Source organism: Halichoerus grypus, chromosome 3, assembly GCF_964656455.1.
Source record: "Halichoerus grypus chromosome 3, mHalGry1.hap1.1, whole genome shotgun sequence".
NCBI lineage: Eukaryota > Metazoa > Chordata > Mammalia > Carnivora > Phocidae > Halichoerus > Halichoerus grypus.
Genome location: NC_135714.1, coordinates 60,644,038 through 60,662,374, shown reverse-complemented (window position 1 = coordinate 60,662,374; position 18,337 = coordinate 60,644,038). Strand labels below are relative to the sequence as shown.

General features: G+C 39.0%; 1 protein-coding gene and 1 non-coding gene across 13 annotated transcripts in view; both read left to right on the top strand.

Moving 5' to 3' along the window:
- The window catches only part of CCDC158 (coiled-coil domain containing 158), a 98,811-nt gene that overhangs the window by 27,949 nt on the left and 52,525 nt on the right, over positions 1 to 18,337 (top strand). For all 12 annotated transcript variants that reach the window (XM_078068794.1, XM_078068801.1, XM_078068795.1 and 9 more), the window contains 7 exons: positions 4,827 to 4,946; positions 6,714 to 6,911; positions 8,011 to 8,493; positions 11,380 to 11,569; positions 13,559 to 13,711; positions 15,810 to 15,922; positions 17,909 to 18,067. In XM_078068794.1, the coding sequence (XP_077924920.1) occupies positions 4,827 to 4,946; positions 6,714 to 6,911; positions 8,011 to 8,493; positions 11,380 to 11,569; positions 13,559 to 13,711; positions 15,810 to 15,922; positions 17,909 to 18,067 (1,416 nt within the window). The remainder of the gene's footprint in view (positions 1 to 4,826; positions 4,947 to 6,713; positions 6,912 to 8,010; positions 8,494 to 11,379; positions 11,570 to 13,558; positions 13,712 to 15,809; positions 15,923 to 17,908; positions 18,068 to 18,337) is intronic.
- LOC118539350 (U6 spliceosomal RNA) lies at positions 14,364 to 14,470 on the top strand. Its single transcript, XR_013446688.1, has one exon. It is a non-coding gene; the product is annotated as a U6 spliceosomal RNA (small nuclear RNA).

Sequence of the window (18,337 nt, the reverse complement as noted above, 5' to 3'; positions counted from 1 at the left end):
CTGTGGCACAGCTAGAATAAGAATAGAAAATTTAGACATGGCTTTACTAAAGTCTAAACAATAAAGAGTAATGTGAAACTACATAATCTCAGTTATGAGATTTGGATCCTCTACCATAGTGGCTTTCAAACATTTTTCATCACTACCCACAGTAAGAAATAGCTTACCTTCCTATCTACTACACACATATGACTGAAACAAGTTTCACGGAACATTATTTACCAATATAGTAACCGATATTCATCACTATTCAACCTATTTTAAAAAAATTAAATATTCGTTGTTTATTGACAGACCCTTTGAAAAGCAATGAAGTCCTAAGCAAAACTCAACTCACTTGTGTCTTCTTACATAATTTGAAAGTGCTCTAGCTTTCCATTGTAATGTTGCTTGGAAAAATGACCCCTCCATAAGCTATCATCTGTTGTTTGCTAATTCACATACAGTCTAGATACAGCACCATGCTGCTCAACTCTAAATTTGAGCACGGTGGGAAATTTTAACAAATACTGAATACAGTAAAGAATACAAAGAATACAAAAACTGCTTTTGAGTTTTTATAAATATTTATCTCTTTGGCATTGTAGAAGCATAAGCATCCAGATGAATGACTGCAGACTTTTTCATATGAATGTTCTGAGGCCGTATGGATATATAATGATACATATAGATATGATGTTAGAATCATTATCTTATTTTGCCCTAATGTAAATAGTGGATCACCAATAATTTTGTCAGTCTTAAAAGGTCAACATTTAATAAAAATAAGGGGGACATACTACCTTAGCTAATTTTAATCTAGATCAATGAGATTCATAACAACATATTGAAAATACGGAGTTGGCACCAAGATGGTGGTTAACTAGGCTCTCTTATTAGTAACTCCCTTTAGTCAGGGAACACTGAGAGCTGATTATCTTGTCATGTTAATATAGAGTTGAATGTACTTTGGCCTGAAATGTCATCAATACATGGTGAAAAATCAAGCTAGTTAACAAAAGGATTTCATTTGGGGGTCATGAAATATTCTATTGTTATGAAATGTTTTTGTTGTTGAATATAAAATCTAAAAACCACAAATCCTTGCTTTATTTCTTTCATTTTCATATACCTTGACTTTACATTGCTAAAGCCTATGAAAACTTTAAAATCAATTTTATTTTCTACTGTTTTTGTGAGCATATTAGTGTATACTATCCAAATAACACTAAGGAAAAAAAAATCAAAGAAAATAATACATAAAAGCTATGATTAAAAGTGAGATTTTTTGTGAGAAGAAACTTTAAATGAGTGTGTAGATACTACACATCAGCATAGTTTATGAGAAACAGTATTGTATTTTCACCTGCGGTCAGACTCCTTCAGAAAAAAGTCTTTATTATTTAAAAAATTGGATGACATGATAGGTCTGAAAAAAACTTTTCCAACTAGAAAGCATAAATTGTCCTTTAGGAGGACAGTGTGTGTCTTCAGATTAACAAAATATTTTCATACTGATGGAAATAGAAACTGTGTTTCAAAGAAAATTGTAGATGTAGCTTTTGTAGCTTACAAAAGTGTTCTACTGTAATGCTTTTTTCTATTCTTCTCTTTCCATTTTAGGAGAACCTCCAGAATTCCCCTTTACGAATTTGGACCAGTAGAAGCTGTCATTATTGGCTCTGTAGATTTGGCTTTACTCTTAACTTTCGCTTTTTGACAACAAAAATATCTCATGATCTTGATTCTAAGTTTACTTTTCCTACTTTGAAAGCATTTGGGGCTGAATTTCATACTCAAAAAGTAAAGATTTAGTAGCACTGGCTGGAGCTATATCCTGTGCAGGAAGAGTCTGTGCAAACCTCTTTGTGCAGTTCTGCCAATGCACCCCCGTGCTGACCCACAGCACCTCTCAGTATCCAATGTCTGTGTCATCTTTCGGAGCACAGAAAACAAAAGATAGAATTCGGCTTGATTGGTAACGTCTCTAAAATCATTGTAAAGATTCGAATGAGATCCAAGTACTTATTTGTCCAGTGATCCAAAACAGAAAGTAGATTCATAGATGGTGAAAGGGAAAACCAGTGCTGCTATTGGAAAAGAAAAGAAAAAGAAAAAACCTTTGCTATATCTCTCGGATGTCAGTATTTATTCTGGACATTTCAGAAGGCTTTGTAGTGTTTTGTACAGCTGTTTGTTCAGCTCAGCTGCTACTTCAGTGGTTTTCCCTTTCACTCTCCATTTCTCTTCTTGATTGATTAAGTAACAGAAATATTTCTCCTCTAAAAAGTGAAAGGTAAAAGCAGAGCTATAGCAGTTGAGTCAGTACTGACAACTACAAAACCAATGTTCCTGCAGGGGTCTGGAGGAACTTCTGATGCTTGATAAACCAAAGGGAAAGAGGAGACTTGGCTCTCTTCTTTTTCTGTGTTCTTTTCTTTCTTTTCTTTTTTAAATTTTGGTCTCCTGAAGTTTACCATCCAGTTTGATGTTATCAAAGGGTGATCCAGGGTATTTAAAAAAAATGAAAACGGACAAAATAGCAGGTCTTAATTTAAGCTTTTAAAGCACATGGACAAATACTTTGCTCAAAGAGAAAATAGTTTATGCCAAGCTTGGACTAGAAAATGTTTTAGGCATATGAGTAACTCTTCACTTTGAAAGTGTTCTTACTAAATTTATAGCTCAGAATGTTGTTTCTTTGACCATATTTTGTTTCCAAAGACAAGTGGAAATTATAGAATTTCAGCTTTATTAATACTGTTCTTCTCATGTGAGAAAGTATTAGACACAGAATTGAAAGGACTTCGAAAGATTATCTAGAATATTCTTTTCAAATTATGGACTAAAAAAAAAATTGAGACTCAGAGAGGTCATGTGACAGAACTGGACCAGAACCTAAAGTGTTTGACTCTTAGCCTGATCATGTTCCCTCTCTGATTACATTTGTCCACCCACAGTAAAAGTCTGTGGGCTTTCTCCTAAGTATTCCTAATGTCATTACTAAGTGTGTGCTGATTTGGTCTTTCCCAGTAATAATAGAGCTGAAAAGATTATATCAACTGATACCATTCCTCCACTTTCCTTAGGAAGCTACTCATGCCACAGAGGTTGAGTTGTTGTATGGCTTTTTTCTATATACGCCCCCAAAGGAGCACAAGAGTGCAAGAATTTCTTTATAGGATTATTAGAATCTTTTAACGTTTCTATTGGGAGCCTAATGTTTTATGTACATTTAATTCTTATGAAATACTTGCTTATATCTAACATACAGTCAAGTATAAAGTCATTTTTAAAATATGTCCAATGTAAATATTAAAATGTGTATTCCAATCCCTGTAGGCTATGATTCTACTCTGTAGGTAAATGTGAAACTGTTTGATGATCCTATATAAGTACTTTTTAAAAGTCATATATATGTATGTGTAGTTAAAGGTATATAAATTCTATGTATTCATACTTAGCATTTATCAGAGGTAGTTGCATATATGTGTGTTTATATAACTAATAAATATGTGCTGAATTAATAAACGAAGGTCTTAAATGAACGTGGTCCAGAAAAAAATAGAGTCATCAAGAAAAAATTAGTCTTGCTCATATATTTTCTAAGAAATTTTCATCACGGTTTGTCCTCCAAACCAATCAATAGGTTTTATTCTTGACATAGTAAATCTGGAAGCCTGTTGAAGTAAGAAGGAAATGTAGCATTTATGTAGATATGAAGGATTTCTTATTACTGGTTGATGAAATAGTATTTTAGTGATTACACTAAGTATCAACATGTTCTTATTATTTTAATATGTCTGTATCTGAATTATGAATTTGTGGGGTGCCTGGGTGGCTCAGTCATTAACCGTCTGCCTTCGGCTCAGGTCATGATCCCAGAACCCTGGGATCGAGCCCCGCATCCGGCTCCCTGCTCAGCAGGAAGCCTGCTTCTCCCTCTCCCCCTCCCCCTGCTTGTGTTCCTTCTCTCGCCGTGTTTCTCTCTGTCAAATAAATAAATAAAATCTTTAAAAAAAATAAATTATGAATTTGTGTGGCTCAGCTAAAATCCAAACCTGGGGTCTGAGATCATCTGAGATCATCTGAGATCTTAACCTCTTCGCCTACCTTGCATCTACAGGTCAAGAGCTGTAGGGATGCTATTAACAGTGATGGGCCTTCTGGCGTATTGACATATGGACACGCATAGTCACACAGATCAAACAGCTGCCCTGTCTATGAGAGAAAAATGCACCTATACCAGTCCTTTAAGATTGGTATTCACCCATTTTATAGTTGAAGGAAATGAGGATTGGAACACATAATATGTATATAAGTATTTTAAATTAATATATTTATTTTAAAATAATTTTAAATTAATATATTTATGTACATACAAGTTCATCCTTTCCAAATTGACTAATAATGACAATAATGAAAAACTTGTTATTACCATTCATTCTTTTATATTCAATGCCTTTTGTTATTGAAACTCTGATAGTCTTAAACAAAATAGCTCTTCTACATATAGTATAGGTCGTTTGTGGGGGCTGTGCAGAATGTTATTTATGCCTCATCAAGCTTCCTTAAATACTGAATGACAACACATTCATAGAAGGTAAATCTTGAATAGTGTGAAAAAGATTACAGACAATGCCCATATCTAACGGTATCAAATATTTCATTTTGGCTAATTTCCCTGGCTAAATTAAATTCTATATAGATCCTAAGTTTAGAAAACTTTGCAAAACATAATAAGCTTTTATTTTTGCCCCCCAAATAATACCATTTGTTTCCCAAAGACTGTATTTATTTTATACTCCCCACTAACATAGTCAGATTGATTTGTGCTTTCCTTTTAGATAGAAGAGCTTGAAAAGCAGTTAGTCCTTGCCAACTCAGAGCTAACCGAGGCACGGACAGAACGTGACCAGTTCAGTCAGGAATCTGGAAATTTGGATGACCAGCTTCAAAAGCTGTTGGTAAGACTATGCTCTAAATATGAATATGATTAATTCTGGGAAGTTTCTCACCAAAATATTTCACAAACTGGTTTTATTTATAAGATTACAAATTTTACATAATATTTGTGTATACATACACAATAGACTGTCTTGACATTATTCAAGTTTTGCGTATAAATAATATTCTAAACTTTACCTTTTTTTTTTTTCCTTAAGCAGTGATAGCTTGTAAGTTAGGTGAAGCTAGTCTTCAAACGGCCCGTCTTTCAATTAGGTAAATGTGTTCGACTAAATTGAGGTAGTACTGTTTATTTTAAAGCCAAATAACATTCGAAACACAATTTGAAAGGAAGTTTAAGTAAAAAAATTTTTTTTAAAAAGGAAAGAAGATTCCATAATAGTGAAGCAGCCTGTGCCCTGTTAGAGGTACTAGAGGCTGAGAAATTTAGGAAAGGAAACTCTTGGCCCTCCTTTGTGTGATATTAGCGGTAGACTAGAATAAATTTCTCTCTCACCCCCAGCCCCTCCGCAGGGTGTAGCGTCCTCTGCTGGTGGAGCCGTCCTTCATAGGCTGTCGCGGCATTTGAGGGGCAAGGGCTAAAGATAGAGCTGGCGACTGCGTGTGACAAGCTCCAAACCTTGGGATAATCCTTCACTTCTTTCCCTCCCACTGGGTGTTTCCTTGGGTCCTCAGATTGAATCTGAAAATCTTGCAGATTGTCTGAAAGACCCTGAAAGCCCCCCTCTCTTTTTCATCTTTACCGCCACTACCCCTCTATCCAAGCCCCTCATTAGACCTGGAGCAGGGCAGTGTCTCCTTACAAGGGTTCCTACCTCCAGTCTTTCCCCTCTTCAGGCTGGCCCATAAAGTGCTGTCATGCTCATCTTTCTAAAATATCACTCTGATTATGTCACTGTAATTCAAAAATTACATTCCCCGTAAAAGACTCCCTACCTTTCAACACTGTTCATGATCCAGCCCCAGTTTACTGTTCCAGTCCTTTCTCTCTACATATGCCCAACTAAACCACACAAATGCCTTTCCAGTCCCTTCTTACAGATCTCTGCACCTCCCAGCTGTTCGCGAAGGCCACTCAAATGCCTTCTCGAAGTATTTTGATCTCCTTAGTGATTTCTCTCTGCTGTTGCTTAGCTCTGTCTCTTTAATGAAAAACCACTTCCAGTTCTTTGTGTCTGTGTCCTACCTTTCCCTTTGGGTGATAGGTCCTTTGCAGATCTGTGTGTCTTTGTTTCTCCTACTCTATTTAGTTTTTGCTAACAGTAAACACTATGTATTTTTTTTTTTTTTTTTTAGCTACTAAAGAGGGAGGTAATTCAATTCACAGCCAACCGCTACTCCACTCCCAATACCAAACACTATTCTGTCATTTCTGAAGCAGTTAACCACATTACTATTGCTATTCTTTCAAGCTTTTGAGCATTTCTTTATTACAGGAGCACACTTGATGCAAGGCATAATGCCTTTGCTAGAAAGTCCAAAATTTAAAAACAGGATGACTTTAAAAATCTATTGTGTTTTTCTTTTCATTTTATATTGTTTGGGGTCTAGTCCATTGAGATGTACTTGTAATGCAAGAAATTATAAGTAAGCAAAATGTTAACTTATTTATCTAGTAAATAATTGTTTTTAAGCCATTAAAAAGTAAGATTCCAAAGTCAGAGGGTTCTCAAATCACATAAAACCTCCAAAAATGATATAAGGAAAATAAGAGTTTTACTTTAATTATTTAATACAAGTTGGGGAACATACCTCATTTCTTCTAGGCTGATCTACATAAAAGAGAGAAGGAGCTGAGTCTGGAGAAGGAGCAGAATAAGCGTCTGTGGGACCGGGACACGGGCAACAGCATCACCATTGACCACCTGCGGCGGGAGCTGGATGACAGGAACATGGAGGTGCAGCGCCTGGAAGCCCTCCTCAAGGCCATGAAGAGCGAGTGTCAGGGCCAGATGGAACGGCAGGTCAGGCAGGACATGGACGGTTTCTCCCAATAGTGTCTTTAGAGGAAAAATGTATTTTATATGTTATTGGTAGAGTTTTTTTTTTAAAAACATGTATGGGCCTAAAAATAACTTTGAGCAAGTTATAAAAACCTGTTATTTATTTCTATATTTTTGACCACTGATTAAATAAAATGTTCAGCTTCATCTCATTTTTGTTCATTGTTGAGTGATGAAATTGCCATCCAATTGCCTTTTGGTTTTCACCTAGAAATTGGTAACCTAATAGTCGCTTATTTCAGAAAAGCATCAAGCCATAGGAGATCTGAGCAACAGCAAGGTAGAAGGTTTCCAACAGATGTTTTTTTTGGTTTTGGTTTTCCCCCAAACTGATTGAGACTGATAGAAACACAAAATGGATGCTGTCCATTTTAGTGCACCAGTGGCAAAATGTGGAACGCTTTATTAACAGCCCTGAACCTTAAGTACGGAAAGGACACAGGTCCAATGCTAGGTATTGCCACAGAGACATAAACAGCATTCCACAAAAGAGTAAGCTTCCCAAAATGTGAAAGCAAACCAGAGGGACCAGTGGTGGCTTAGAATCCAGGCAAACCACTTTCCTACTCTTCAGCCCAACCTGGGCAAGAAGAAAGGTGAGAGGAGCAACTGGGAGTTAGATTCTTACTCTTTTCTGGAAAAGGACCTGAGAATGTGAGTGTGTGTTGGATAAAAGCCATTACTCACTTTTCTCTCAGAGGTAGAATTAAGGGGCAAGTTGGAGGGAAATAGGAAGAGCAGCTTCTTCAGTCTTGTCACACTTCTCCCTATCCTAATTTAAGTTGGTACAGAAAACACCCTCAGAGGAAACTTCCCAAGCTCCCACACTAGAATGCCATTCTAGAGGAGTATTATTATTTAATTAATGTCTCTCCACCTTGGTCTAATTAACTTAAGTGGGTCTGTGGTCTGTACAGAGATCTGACAGCAAAACGATTTGAGTTAGTCTAAGTGATACCGGATTCATGATTTCATGTTTGTGAGCTACCTTGTTAAACTCTTGAGGTTGCCTCTACCTATCTGCCCAAATCCATGAAATTTTCTTTTCTTCAACACTCAGATGGCAGCAATTCAGGGAAAGAATGAAAGTCTAGAAAAAGTGTCCTCCTTGACTGCTCAGCTTGAGTCCACCAAAGAGATGCTCCGCAAAGTGGTGGAAGAGTTGACCGCCAAGAAGATGACCCTGGAGAGCTCAGAGAGGACCGTATCGGACCTGACCGCTTCACTCCAGGAAAAAGAGAGAGCCATTGAGGCTACCAATTCAGAGATCACAAAGCTGCGCTCCCGGGTGGACTTGAAATTGCAGGAGCTACAGCACTTGAAAACAGAGGGAGATCACCTCAGAAACGTGCAGACCGAGTGTGAGGCCCTCAGGCTACAGATGGCAGAGAAGGACAAGGTGATCGAGATTTTGCGACAGCAGATTGAAAACATGACACAGCTCGTTGGCCAGCATGGACGAACTGCTGGCGCCATGCAAGTAGAAAAGGCTCAGCTCGAGAAGGAGATCAATGATAGGAGACTGGAGCTACAGGAATTCAAGGTCTGTAGAGGGTTTTTTTGGCAGCTTAGCTTCTGCAATATCTTTTCCCTCAGGAGGAAGTTGACTTAAGTCACTGAAGATGGGCTCTGTGAAGATGGTCTGTGGACCCCAGAGATTGTTTGAAAGTATCTGTGCATCTGTGTGTTTTTGTGAGAAAGGATCCCTACTTTTGTTAGATTCCGAAAGGAGTGGGTGGCCCCAAAATGGTTCAGGACTACTGACACGAAAGAGAAAAAATCAGAAAATCCAGTTTCTTCAGAAGTCATTTCTGATCCCACATTTTGAAGTATTTTCTCCCTCTCTGGACAGACCTCTCATTGAATCCCATCTCTCACCACTCAGTGACTGTAAAACACTGCATTGTTGGCTCAGTCTTGGCTTCCATGTCTGTGGAAAAAAAGAACAGTTAACATAGTTTGTCATATTAGTTGCAGGTGTACAAGATAGCGATTCCACACTTCCATACAACACCAACTTGGACTTGGACACACAGCATAGAGAAGACGCCCATCTTCAACAGGTGTTGGCAAGGAAGTGGAGAAAAAGGAACACTCAGGGTCCCTGGGTGGCTCAATCAGTTAAGCATCTGACTGTAGATTTTGGCTCAGGTCTTGGTCTCAGGGTCGTGAGTTCAGGCCCTGCATTGGGCTCTATGCTGGGTATGGAGCCTACTTTAAAAAAAAAAAAAAGGAATACTTATGCACTGTTGGTGGGAGTGCAGCCACTGCAAGAGCACTCTTACCTTCACCGCCCCCACTGTTTATGCTTCACACAGGAGCCAGAGTTATATTTTAAAGTGTTACATTTTATCACTCCCATATTCAAAACTCTCCAATGGCTTCTTATCTCACTCAGGATGAACTTTCACATCCTTGCATTGCCTCTGAGGCCAGTCTTGCCCATGGCTCCCTCCCTGACTTCATCTCTGACTACTTCCTCCCCATTCTCAGTCCACTCCAATGTCGAGGAGGAGAAATCCTTCTCCCTCTGTCTTTCTAAATTCTCAGTAACCAAGACACATCAACAAGAGAAGAGCAAAGAAGTTTATTAATATATCTCATAGGGGGGTGCATGGGTGGCTCAGTTGGTTAAGCGTCTGCTTTGGCTCAGGTCCTGATCCCGGAGTCCCAGGATTGAGCCCCACTTCAGGCTTTCTGCTCGGTGGGGAGTCTGCTTCTCCCTCTGATTCTCCCATCTCTATATCTCTCTCTCAAATAAATCAATCTTAAAATCAATCAATCTCATATATACAAAGGAGAAACCCAGGGAAATGAGTAACTCAGGTGGCTTAGAAGTCAGGCTTAAATACCATCTTTAGCTGAAAGAAGGATGTGGAGAGGCAAGTCATGGAAGGTGACCAGGAAAACTATGGATAAAGGAATGAGGTTTGTTTTGCAGATTTAAGCCATGCTTTCCCCATTGATAAGTTTCTCTCATAATTTAGAGTCATCCTTCCTTTCCTGGTCAGAGAGGGAGACATCCTTATAAATGGAGACTTCCTTTATAAGTATAAGTACCCCTTAAAGGGTACCTTCTGTTTTCAGACCTTCTCCTGTGTCTGCTATTTCTCAAAATAATCAGCTCAAAATAATCCTAATGCCAAAGAGGCATGTTTGGGGTAGCATGTTCTGGTTTCCACCAGCCATTCTGATGGACTTGCTCTTCCCTGAACACATTACCTGTGCCTAGAGTTGTCCCCGAGCCTGTCACGTGGCTTGCTCCTTTACCTCCCTCTTTGAGGTTTCTGCTCAGCAGAGAGGGTCAGGGTCCCCAGGACTACCCGCAGGTTCAGCCATTTGCTAGGACGACTCAGAACTCAGCATATAGTTATGCTCACGGGTACAATTTATTACAGTGAAATAATGTAAAGCAAAATCAGCAAAGGGAAAAGGTACATGGAGGAAGCTAGGCACAGGCTTCCAAAAGTCCTCTCCTGCAGAATCGTGCAGGATATACTTCACTCCCCCAGCAACAATCTATGACAGTACATGTCACATGTTGCTGACCAGGAAGCTCATTAGAGACTCAGTCCCCAGGGTTTTTATCCTGGGGACTGGTCACACCGACACCCATTGCCTGGCAACTATTCCAGACTTACAGAAGGAAAGCAGGTGCTCCACATAAATCATTTTGATTGCAGAACTGGTTTAGGTACAGTGAGCTACTCTTATCGGTTGGAGTGGTGGGAACCCTCCCAAATCCAAGTTCCCAGACACCAGCCAAGGGCCAACCTCTTTGCAGGCTTTAATAAGAATAGCAGTTGGGCTCTTTTCTACATACCAACTGACCTCTTACATGCAGAGCCCCTCCCCTGCATTCATCCTCCACCCCCCACCTTCTTTTATTCTTTGTTTTGGTCACTTATTATTACCTATTAAATATTTGTTGTTGTCTGTGTCCTCTCACTGGAATGTAAGCCCCCTGGGGACAATGACCGAGCTTCCTGCTACTCATGCCTGGGACGGGGTAAGGTTAGTGAGGCACCTAGGACTCAGAGCTCAGGGAGGCGCTCACCTGGGGCCTCACTTGCCTCACCCCAGTCCCTGCCCTGCTGCTCTATCCCAACATGTGAAATAGTGCCGGGCACAGAGTAGGTGCTCAGTACCTTTCTCTTTGAAATGAAAAAAAAAAAAGTAGGAATAGGAATAATGAGTTATTGCAAATAATACTGGAAATTGACATCTAAGGTTAAAGAAAGGTAAAGTATTCCATTTGCTTTCCCATTTACTCTTGAGGCTTTATAATAAAATAGAAATTTAATATTCTAGGAAATAGTGAAAAGATACTAAATACAGAGAGGATACTAATACAATGTCCACTATAAGTATTTGTACATATTTTTTTTTTACTTCTTACTCTGTCCTTTGTATTTATCCCTATATCTAGATTTTAAAAGATAAAAAAGATGCAAAGATACGGGAGCTTGAGGCCCGAGTGAGTGACCTGGAGCTGGAAAAGGTGAAGCTGGTTAATGCAGGCTCTGAGCGGCTCCGTGCAGTGAAGGACATCAAACAGGAGAGAGATCAGTTATTAAATGAGGTGAAAACTAGTAGGAGTGAGTTAAACAGTCTTACAGGTATGTTACTTCAGTTCAAATTCTGCTGACAGCTCAGAGCACTGCCAGTGAAGTCCAGCATGGATGCTAGGACTGTTGCAAAAAATGGCCGCTCATCCTACATCATAAACAGGGAGAATTATGCTGCCCCGAAATCCTGCTTCTGCTTAGAGAGCTCCCATATCTTGCACTCATTAACTGTTAATTTTAGTCAACCCTCAGAGTCCATGGAATTCTTTACTGAGTTGTTTTTTTTTTTTTTTTTAAGATTTATTTATTTATTTTAGAGAGAGAGTGCAAGCTTGTGTGTGTGTGTGTGTGTGTGTTTAGGGGGAGAGGCACAGGGAGAGAAGTAGACTCCCCGCTGAGCACAGAGCCCACCAGGTGGCTCCAGTCTCACAACCCCAAGATCATGACCTGAGCTCAAACCAAGAGTCAGATGCTTAACTGACGGAGCCACCTGGGCACCCCTTTTTATTGAGTTTTCAAGAAAAGGGTGAAGGAAGTGGAAACCTTGAGTCCTTTGAGTCAGTTAGCTTGATTAGAGGTTTCATAAGGAAGCAACATGTATAAACAGACTTGTGTAGATTTCTTGAAAAATCAATTAAGATCAATTAAGATCTTAGATTTAAAAACAAGTTCTAGTTCACGATTGGTGTGGTGCGGGTATCATTTACTACACACACACACACACACACACACGCACGCACGCAAGCACATACACACTGTCAAGGATTCCTGAGCATTTACTAGGCCCAGATACTGCGATATGCCCTAGAAACACAACAGTGAGGTTCCTGGCTAGCGGGGAGCCAGACCTCTATAGAACGGGTCACAGGAAGTGGGTGAGGCACAGTGTGCTGGGTGCAATTGGAGGAGAGTGTAGACAATCAGTCTCCTATAGGATTCACACCTCCTCTGCTAACTTTGAAGGAAGAAAAGGGATTTGGCAGGTAAAAAAGAGATGGAAGGGCAACCCAGGCAGAGAGAACATTATGGGCAAAAGCACAAGGCATGAAATAACAATGTAAGCTCAGAAGTATGTGAGTAAAAGTGCAAAGGAACAAGGGCTAAGAAATGAGGCAGAGTAGATAGGCAGAGCCAGACAGTGCGGAGCCAGCAAAGACATTAAGTAGGAGATTATTGTCATCAAATTTACATTTTGAAAGGACAGTGCTGGCAGGTAAATAGAGAAAGGCAAGACTATAGGGCCAGAGGCCAGCCAGTTAAAGAGGGTGTTGCAATGGCCCCAGGAAGCCATGAAAACTTGAACAAAGGCAGTGGCAGTGAGAATGAGAGAAAAAATTAAAGAGTATTTTGATGATTGAACAACAGTACTTGGTGATTAGAGGAGTTGTGTGCGGCCTTCAGGTTTTAGGTCTGTGGTATTGGGAGAACAGTGGTCACCAACGACTGAGAGAAGGAAACCATTAGGAGGGGCAGGCTTGAGGGCGGGAGGGTGAGATATAGCCAGTATGAGACGGTTAGTGTGGGTGGTGCCGGGACATTCACATGGAAATGTCTGGGTAGACAGTTACATCTCAGCAAAGAGGTCTTGGCTCTGTTTGTTCCCTTTATGTATATAAATCTATCATATATAAATATATAAAAAGGTAAGTAGGTGTGTGTGTGTTTTTGTATAGAATGATGAATACATGCCAAGTATTTTAATAATTACTAGAAATAAAAAGAACACATGGCAACCTCAGGTTACTTATCATGTCTTGGAGCTTCACCTACCTACAGATGGTGGTGAGATCTGTTGTGGTACATATGACCACCCAAGAAAGATGCAGTTCATGTGAGCCAATTACACTGGCTGGAAAAAATCAGTGAAGAGTAAAAGGGGAGTAAAATGTGACTGTACATCTAATTTCTATAACAGATGATGATGTAGATAAATGAAGTCTCTTCCAGCTCTGAAATTCTGTGATCATTAATTACAAATAAAATACACTTCATACAACAAGATAGACAAAAGTAACCATCTGTTATTATCACATGGTACAGAGGACTATGAAGTCTTAAAAAGGAATTTTCGAAACAAAACTGAAGAAATGGAAGCTACTACAAATAAACTGAAAATGCAATTAAAATCTGCACAGTCTGAACTTGAACAAACAAGAAATACATTAAAGTCAATGGAAGGATCCGATGGTCATGGTATGCTTTGCTGGATTTTATTCGTCTGTTTTTAATTCCATTGGTCTAGACTTATTAAAACACAAACCTGGATACATCGCCTGCCACCTCTCTCAGGTGCCACCCGATGTGAGAGATACACAGTGATAGGCACCAATGACAGGTGTTAGATAGCAGTCGTTCTACTCAGGGATTTTAGGGAAAATGCCATGTGCTTAATATAATCCCTAAAGTGTCTGAGTTTTCCCTGTGGCTGTTTCAGTAATTTCTAACAGATCTCAATGTCTGTAAGTGCCAATTAATTATTCTTAAGGAAGTGTTGATAAAAATACAAATTACCAATGATTTTCCCTTATTTTTCACATGTTCGTTATCCACACAAACTATAAATTTGTGGTTGTCAGTTCCTGATTCTTTCTCTGCGATAAAAATGGGATGAAGCCCTGGGAATTCAACTGCCAGGATGAGTGGTCCCTTGTCACCACTTAGACCTGTTCCCTTTGTCCCTTGCTGCCCATATTAATTCTGACAGAGAAGGTTATCTGCTGTTTTATATTATTCATATTGTTGTTGGTATGGCTATATTAGCTGACTATAAGAATAAATATTAATCTAAGTAAAGTCTATATTTTTTTATTTCTCAATATTTTTTAATGTCAAAAGATTTATTTCTGTGCCTGCTTCAGCAGCACATGTACTAAAATTGGAACCATTCAGAGAAGATTATTGTGGCCCCTGTCCAAAGGCCACACACAGATTCTTGAAGCATTCTGTATTTTGTGCAGTTCTTGCAGGTTCAGCTCTTTCTTTGCTGGTTAACACCAAGAAAATGGTGGGGTTTGGAGAGGTCACTCAGGAGGCCCATTTGGGGTCTGTTCCCTCCCCCCACCACCAGAGAGAGTCCTTTCCTCAGTGCCCTCCAGGCATTCCGACCACAGCCCCAGTCACATTACAGTGATTAAATTAACTAGGTAAACCTGTGTTTGCATTCAAATGCTTATTTTTATTAATTAAAATTATCTTAAAATAAAAGAGATTTAAGAAAATAAGCTTTGAAGGCCAGCCATGATGCACTTAATGAGACCAGAGTTCTTCTGAGTGCTTGAATGAGATGACTGGTGAGCGAATGATGTCGGACTGTCGCTCTGTTAATAAAGCCCTGTGCTCTGCCTAATCAGCCCTGTTTTGACAGCTTAGCTAGAGGAACTGAATCTTGTTAGCAAGAAGTCAGACCTTTCATCCTCTCTGATAGTTTGTTTCTAAAGAATAGTACATTTTCTCTTTTTAACCTCTAAGCGCTATTTGGATCTGACTCAAAGCCATGGCATTTTCAAATCTCTTTCCTCAGCTACCTGTGGGAAACAACATTGGGTCTCTGGCTTTGAATTTCCAAGCAAGGGTGAGCTTCATAGATCTTTTCAATGGCCTGCCATGTCTGAAGTATTCGGTGCCTCCTACCTGCTTTGAACATTCTCATTCCATCACTAGTTTTACTAAAATAATTCCATATATATGCTTATGCTGCCAAAAATGACTATTGAAATAGTAGTGAGTGCCAAACACATGCAATAACCATGGGAATAAAAACCGAATGGTTTGTGGTATCACTGGAATCTTTAAAAAAGATCACTTAATAATAGATGTCTTACACAGTCACTTATGACATGTTTATAGGATATCATATAAACAAATAAGAGATGTCTTTGGTATTTTAAATATGAATTTCTAGAAAATTATTTTAGTAAAAATATTACATATGTTTTTCATTATATGACTATGTTTATGTATATGTTTTCTATATGGGTAAGTATGAATTTGATCAGTATTCTATAACCATGGGAGATAGGGCAAATTATGATAGTCAATGAAATTAATACCAATAGGAAGGAAATCAAAACATCAATCTCAGCTCAACATCTCTGAGTAATTGCTGAAAATTGTTATATCCCAATATTGTGAAATCTGAAGACCTTTCTCCATGATCACTCTCTTGAAACTGTCCAAGTGCCTTGGAGAGTCTTGTCGCCCTCTCATAATGTTTAACCATCAATTTATAGTAGCCTCTCAAAATTTAGAAATCTTAAAAACTAAGGCAGTTTACTTCCTTTTTTTCCCCCAGCTATGAAAGTGGCAATGGGGATGCAAAAGCAAATCACAGCTAAAAGAGGTCAAATAGATGCCCTTCAGAGCAAGATACAGTTTTTGGAAGAGGCAATGACCAATGCAAATAAGGTGAGTACCTGTCCTCAGAGTGGAGGAAGCCAATCTGTTCACTCTTCAATAGGAGAAGACAGAGGAGTTACAAAGTACAACAGAGACATGAGGTTATTTCTGACCAAGAGAATGAGGGAAAAGCTCCTGAAGGAACATTTGAGTAGGATCTTGAAAGAGCTAGTATTTTAAATGCAGAAAATGGGCAAAAGGACGTTCCTGGTAGAGACAGGAGATGATTTTATGTGACGTATGTGTTCTTAAAGTCACTGTGCTCTGCCAAACTGTGCAGTACAAGCCCCGGGGGTGCTAAGAACAGTGGGATTAGGAGCACCCCACTAACAGATTTCATCAGTGACATACAAAAAATAGGAACGGAATGAAAACGGTAGCAGTTTTACACATGTCACATGTTAAATGGTGAAGAATACATAAATACTACAATAAATATGGTCCTTTAACTTGAAAAAGACCTGAAGTTTGCTTGTGGAAGTGTGCATCAGAGGGTTGCGGCTTGTGAGGTATTATAAGGGGGCAGAAGGGGGGTTTTCTGTAATACCAGATGTGCGTGGATGTGACTCCTAAAACAAGGTAAACTGAGGTAGCGGTTGATGGGTGTTTGAAGAGTGTGCATGTATGCTTTTTGTGTATTCCTACACAGCTCTGTTTAGCTGGGTGCAGTTTTGTGTTGACTTAGTATAAATGAACTGTACATAACAAGTGTGAAATCGGTTTTGTGCTCAGACGTTCCCTGACACATCAGTCACTTTGGAACAATTTTCAAAAGAAGTTACATCAGAACTGACTGTAACGGAGGTGAGGCAGTAACGAGCTTGCGTAGAAGACAGGTGCAGCCCAAGTTAACTGCTTTCCCCATGCCCCACAGGAGCTGCTGACAGCCTTTAGAGTGAGGCTAAACAGTCCCGATATGGACAAAGGCATGTGTTTGTGCAGACCCCTCGTCATAGGGACTTAGTTATTTCCGTTTTGGGGTTCTTTCCTATTTTTTTCTTCCCTCCTTTTCTCTTATCCTAAATTTGTTTTTTTCTTTTTCTTCTCCCATTATTTGCCCATTTGGGACGTAAAGCAGTGCTTATCCTTGTCCTCCCTGGGGAATCTTAGGGCATAAGAGGTCGCTGCCTGCTGTCATCACAGGTGCCTGTCCCCACCCAGAGGAAGGGATTCATCAAAACCCATGGACATCCCCTTCAAACAGAAAGGAGACAACTTGTAAAATTAATCTTTCTTTCTGAAGCCCTTTCTGTCTAACTAATCAGAAAAAACAATTATTTCCATCCAAAAGGTTTATTACAGTGGCAATACCATCTACCTTTTTTACATTAAACATTTTCTTGAAGAAAGAAATATATAAAGAAATACAGACTCAGTAAGTTGAGGTAACTTGACTACTATGCATTTCTTTTTGTCTCCCTATCTCATGATGCTTTTTTAAAGGAACGTGAACAAATTTTAATGAAATTTTGTTGAATACCGAAGACTCTCCAGAAGTATATCAATAAGCTCATTCTTATCACTGGGCCTTGAGGGCAGGAACTGTGTGTCCCATCTTTTTAGGGTCTGCAGTAGGCATTTATGAAATGAATATTCAACCTTGAAACAAAATAGAAGCCCACAAAGCTTTCAAATAAAGCCATCTTCTTTAAATCTCTTTTGTCATTTTAAACAAATTACAATAAAATTTAGTGTATCATTACTCAGTCTCAATTCACCATAATGCCGTCTCTTTTTATGCAGCATAGTTATTACATGTTTTGTAGGTTTTATCAAAGATTTAATAAGCCTAAGAAGAAGTAATAATACCAGTAGTGATAAAAATAAAAGAGTACATGGTAACAATTCTAATAGCTCCCAGCTCCAACTCAAATGCAATTAAATGGCATATGAATTAAACTATAGTTCAGGTCTTTATAAAGTTTCATATTTCCATCACATCTGAGCATCTATGTCAGCATATTATTTCTGATATTTTTTCCTCTATAATTATAGGAAAAGCATTTTCTAAAAGAAGAGAAGAATAAATTGAGCCAGGAACTGAGTACGGTTGCAACAGAAAAAAACAAGATGGCTGGAGAGCTGGAGGTCCTGAGATCCCAGGAACGCCGTTTGAAAGAAAAGGTTGCTAATATGGAAGTAGCTCTTGATAAGGTAGTTATTAACCAAATGTGTAATTATCAGCTAAATAGCTATGAAGTAGACTTGTTCTGAATAAAAGCTCAATGTTGATAGGAACCAAATCTCTATTACATCACAATCACCTGGCACAAGGAAAAACCGCATCCTATGGAGAAGGCTCTTCTAAGCTTTAAAACATAGTTATAATGCATACATTTTACAAAATTCTCTTTTTCAGGCTAATACAGTCATAGGAGCGGTAAGATATGAGATGTAAGATGCTCCTGATGTCCTTAGTGGACT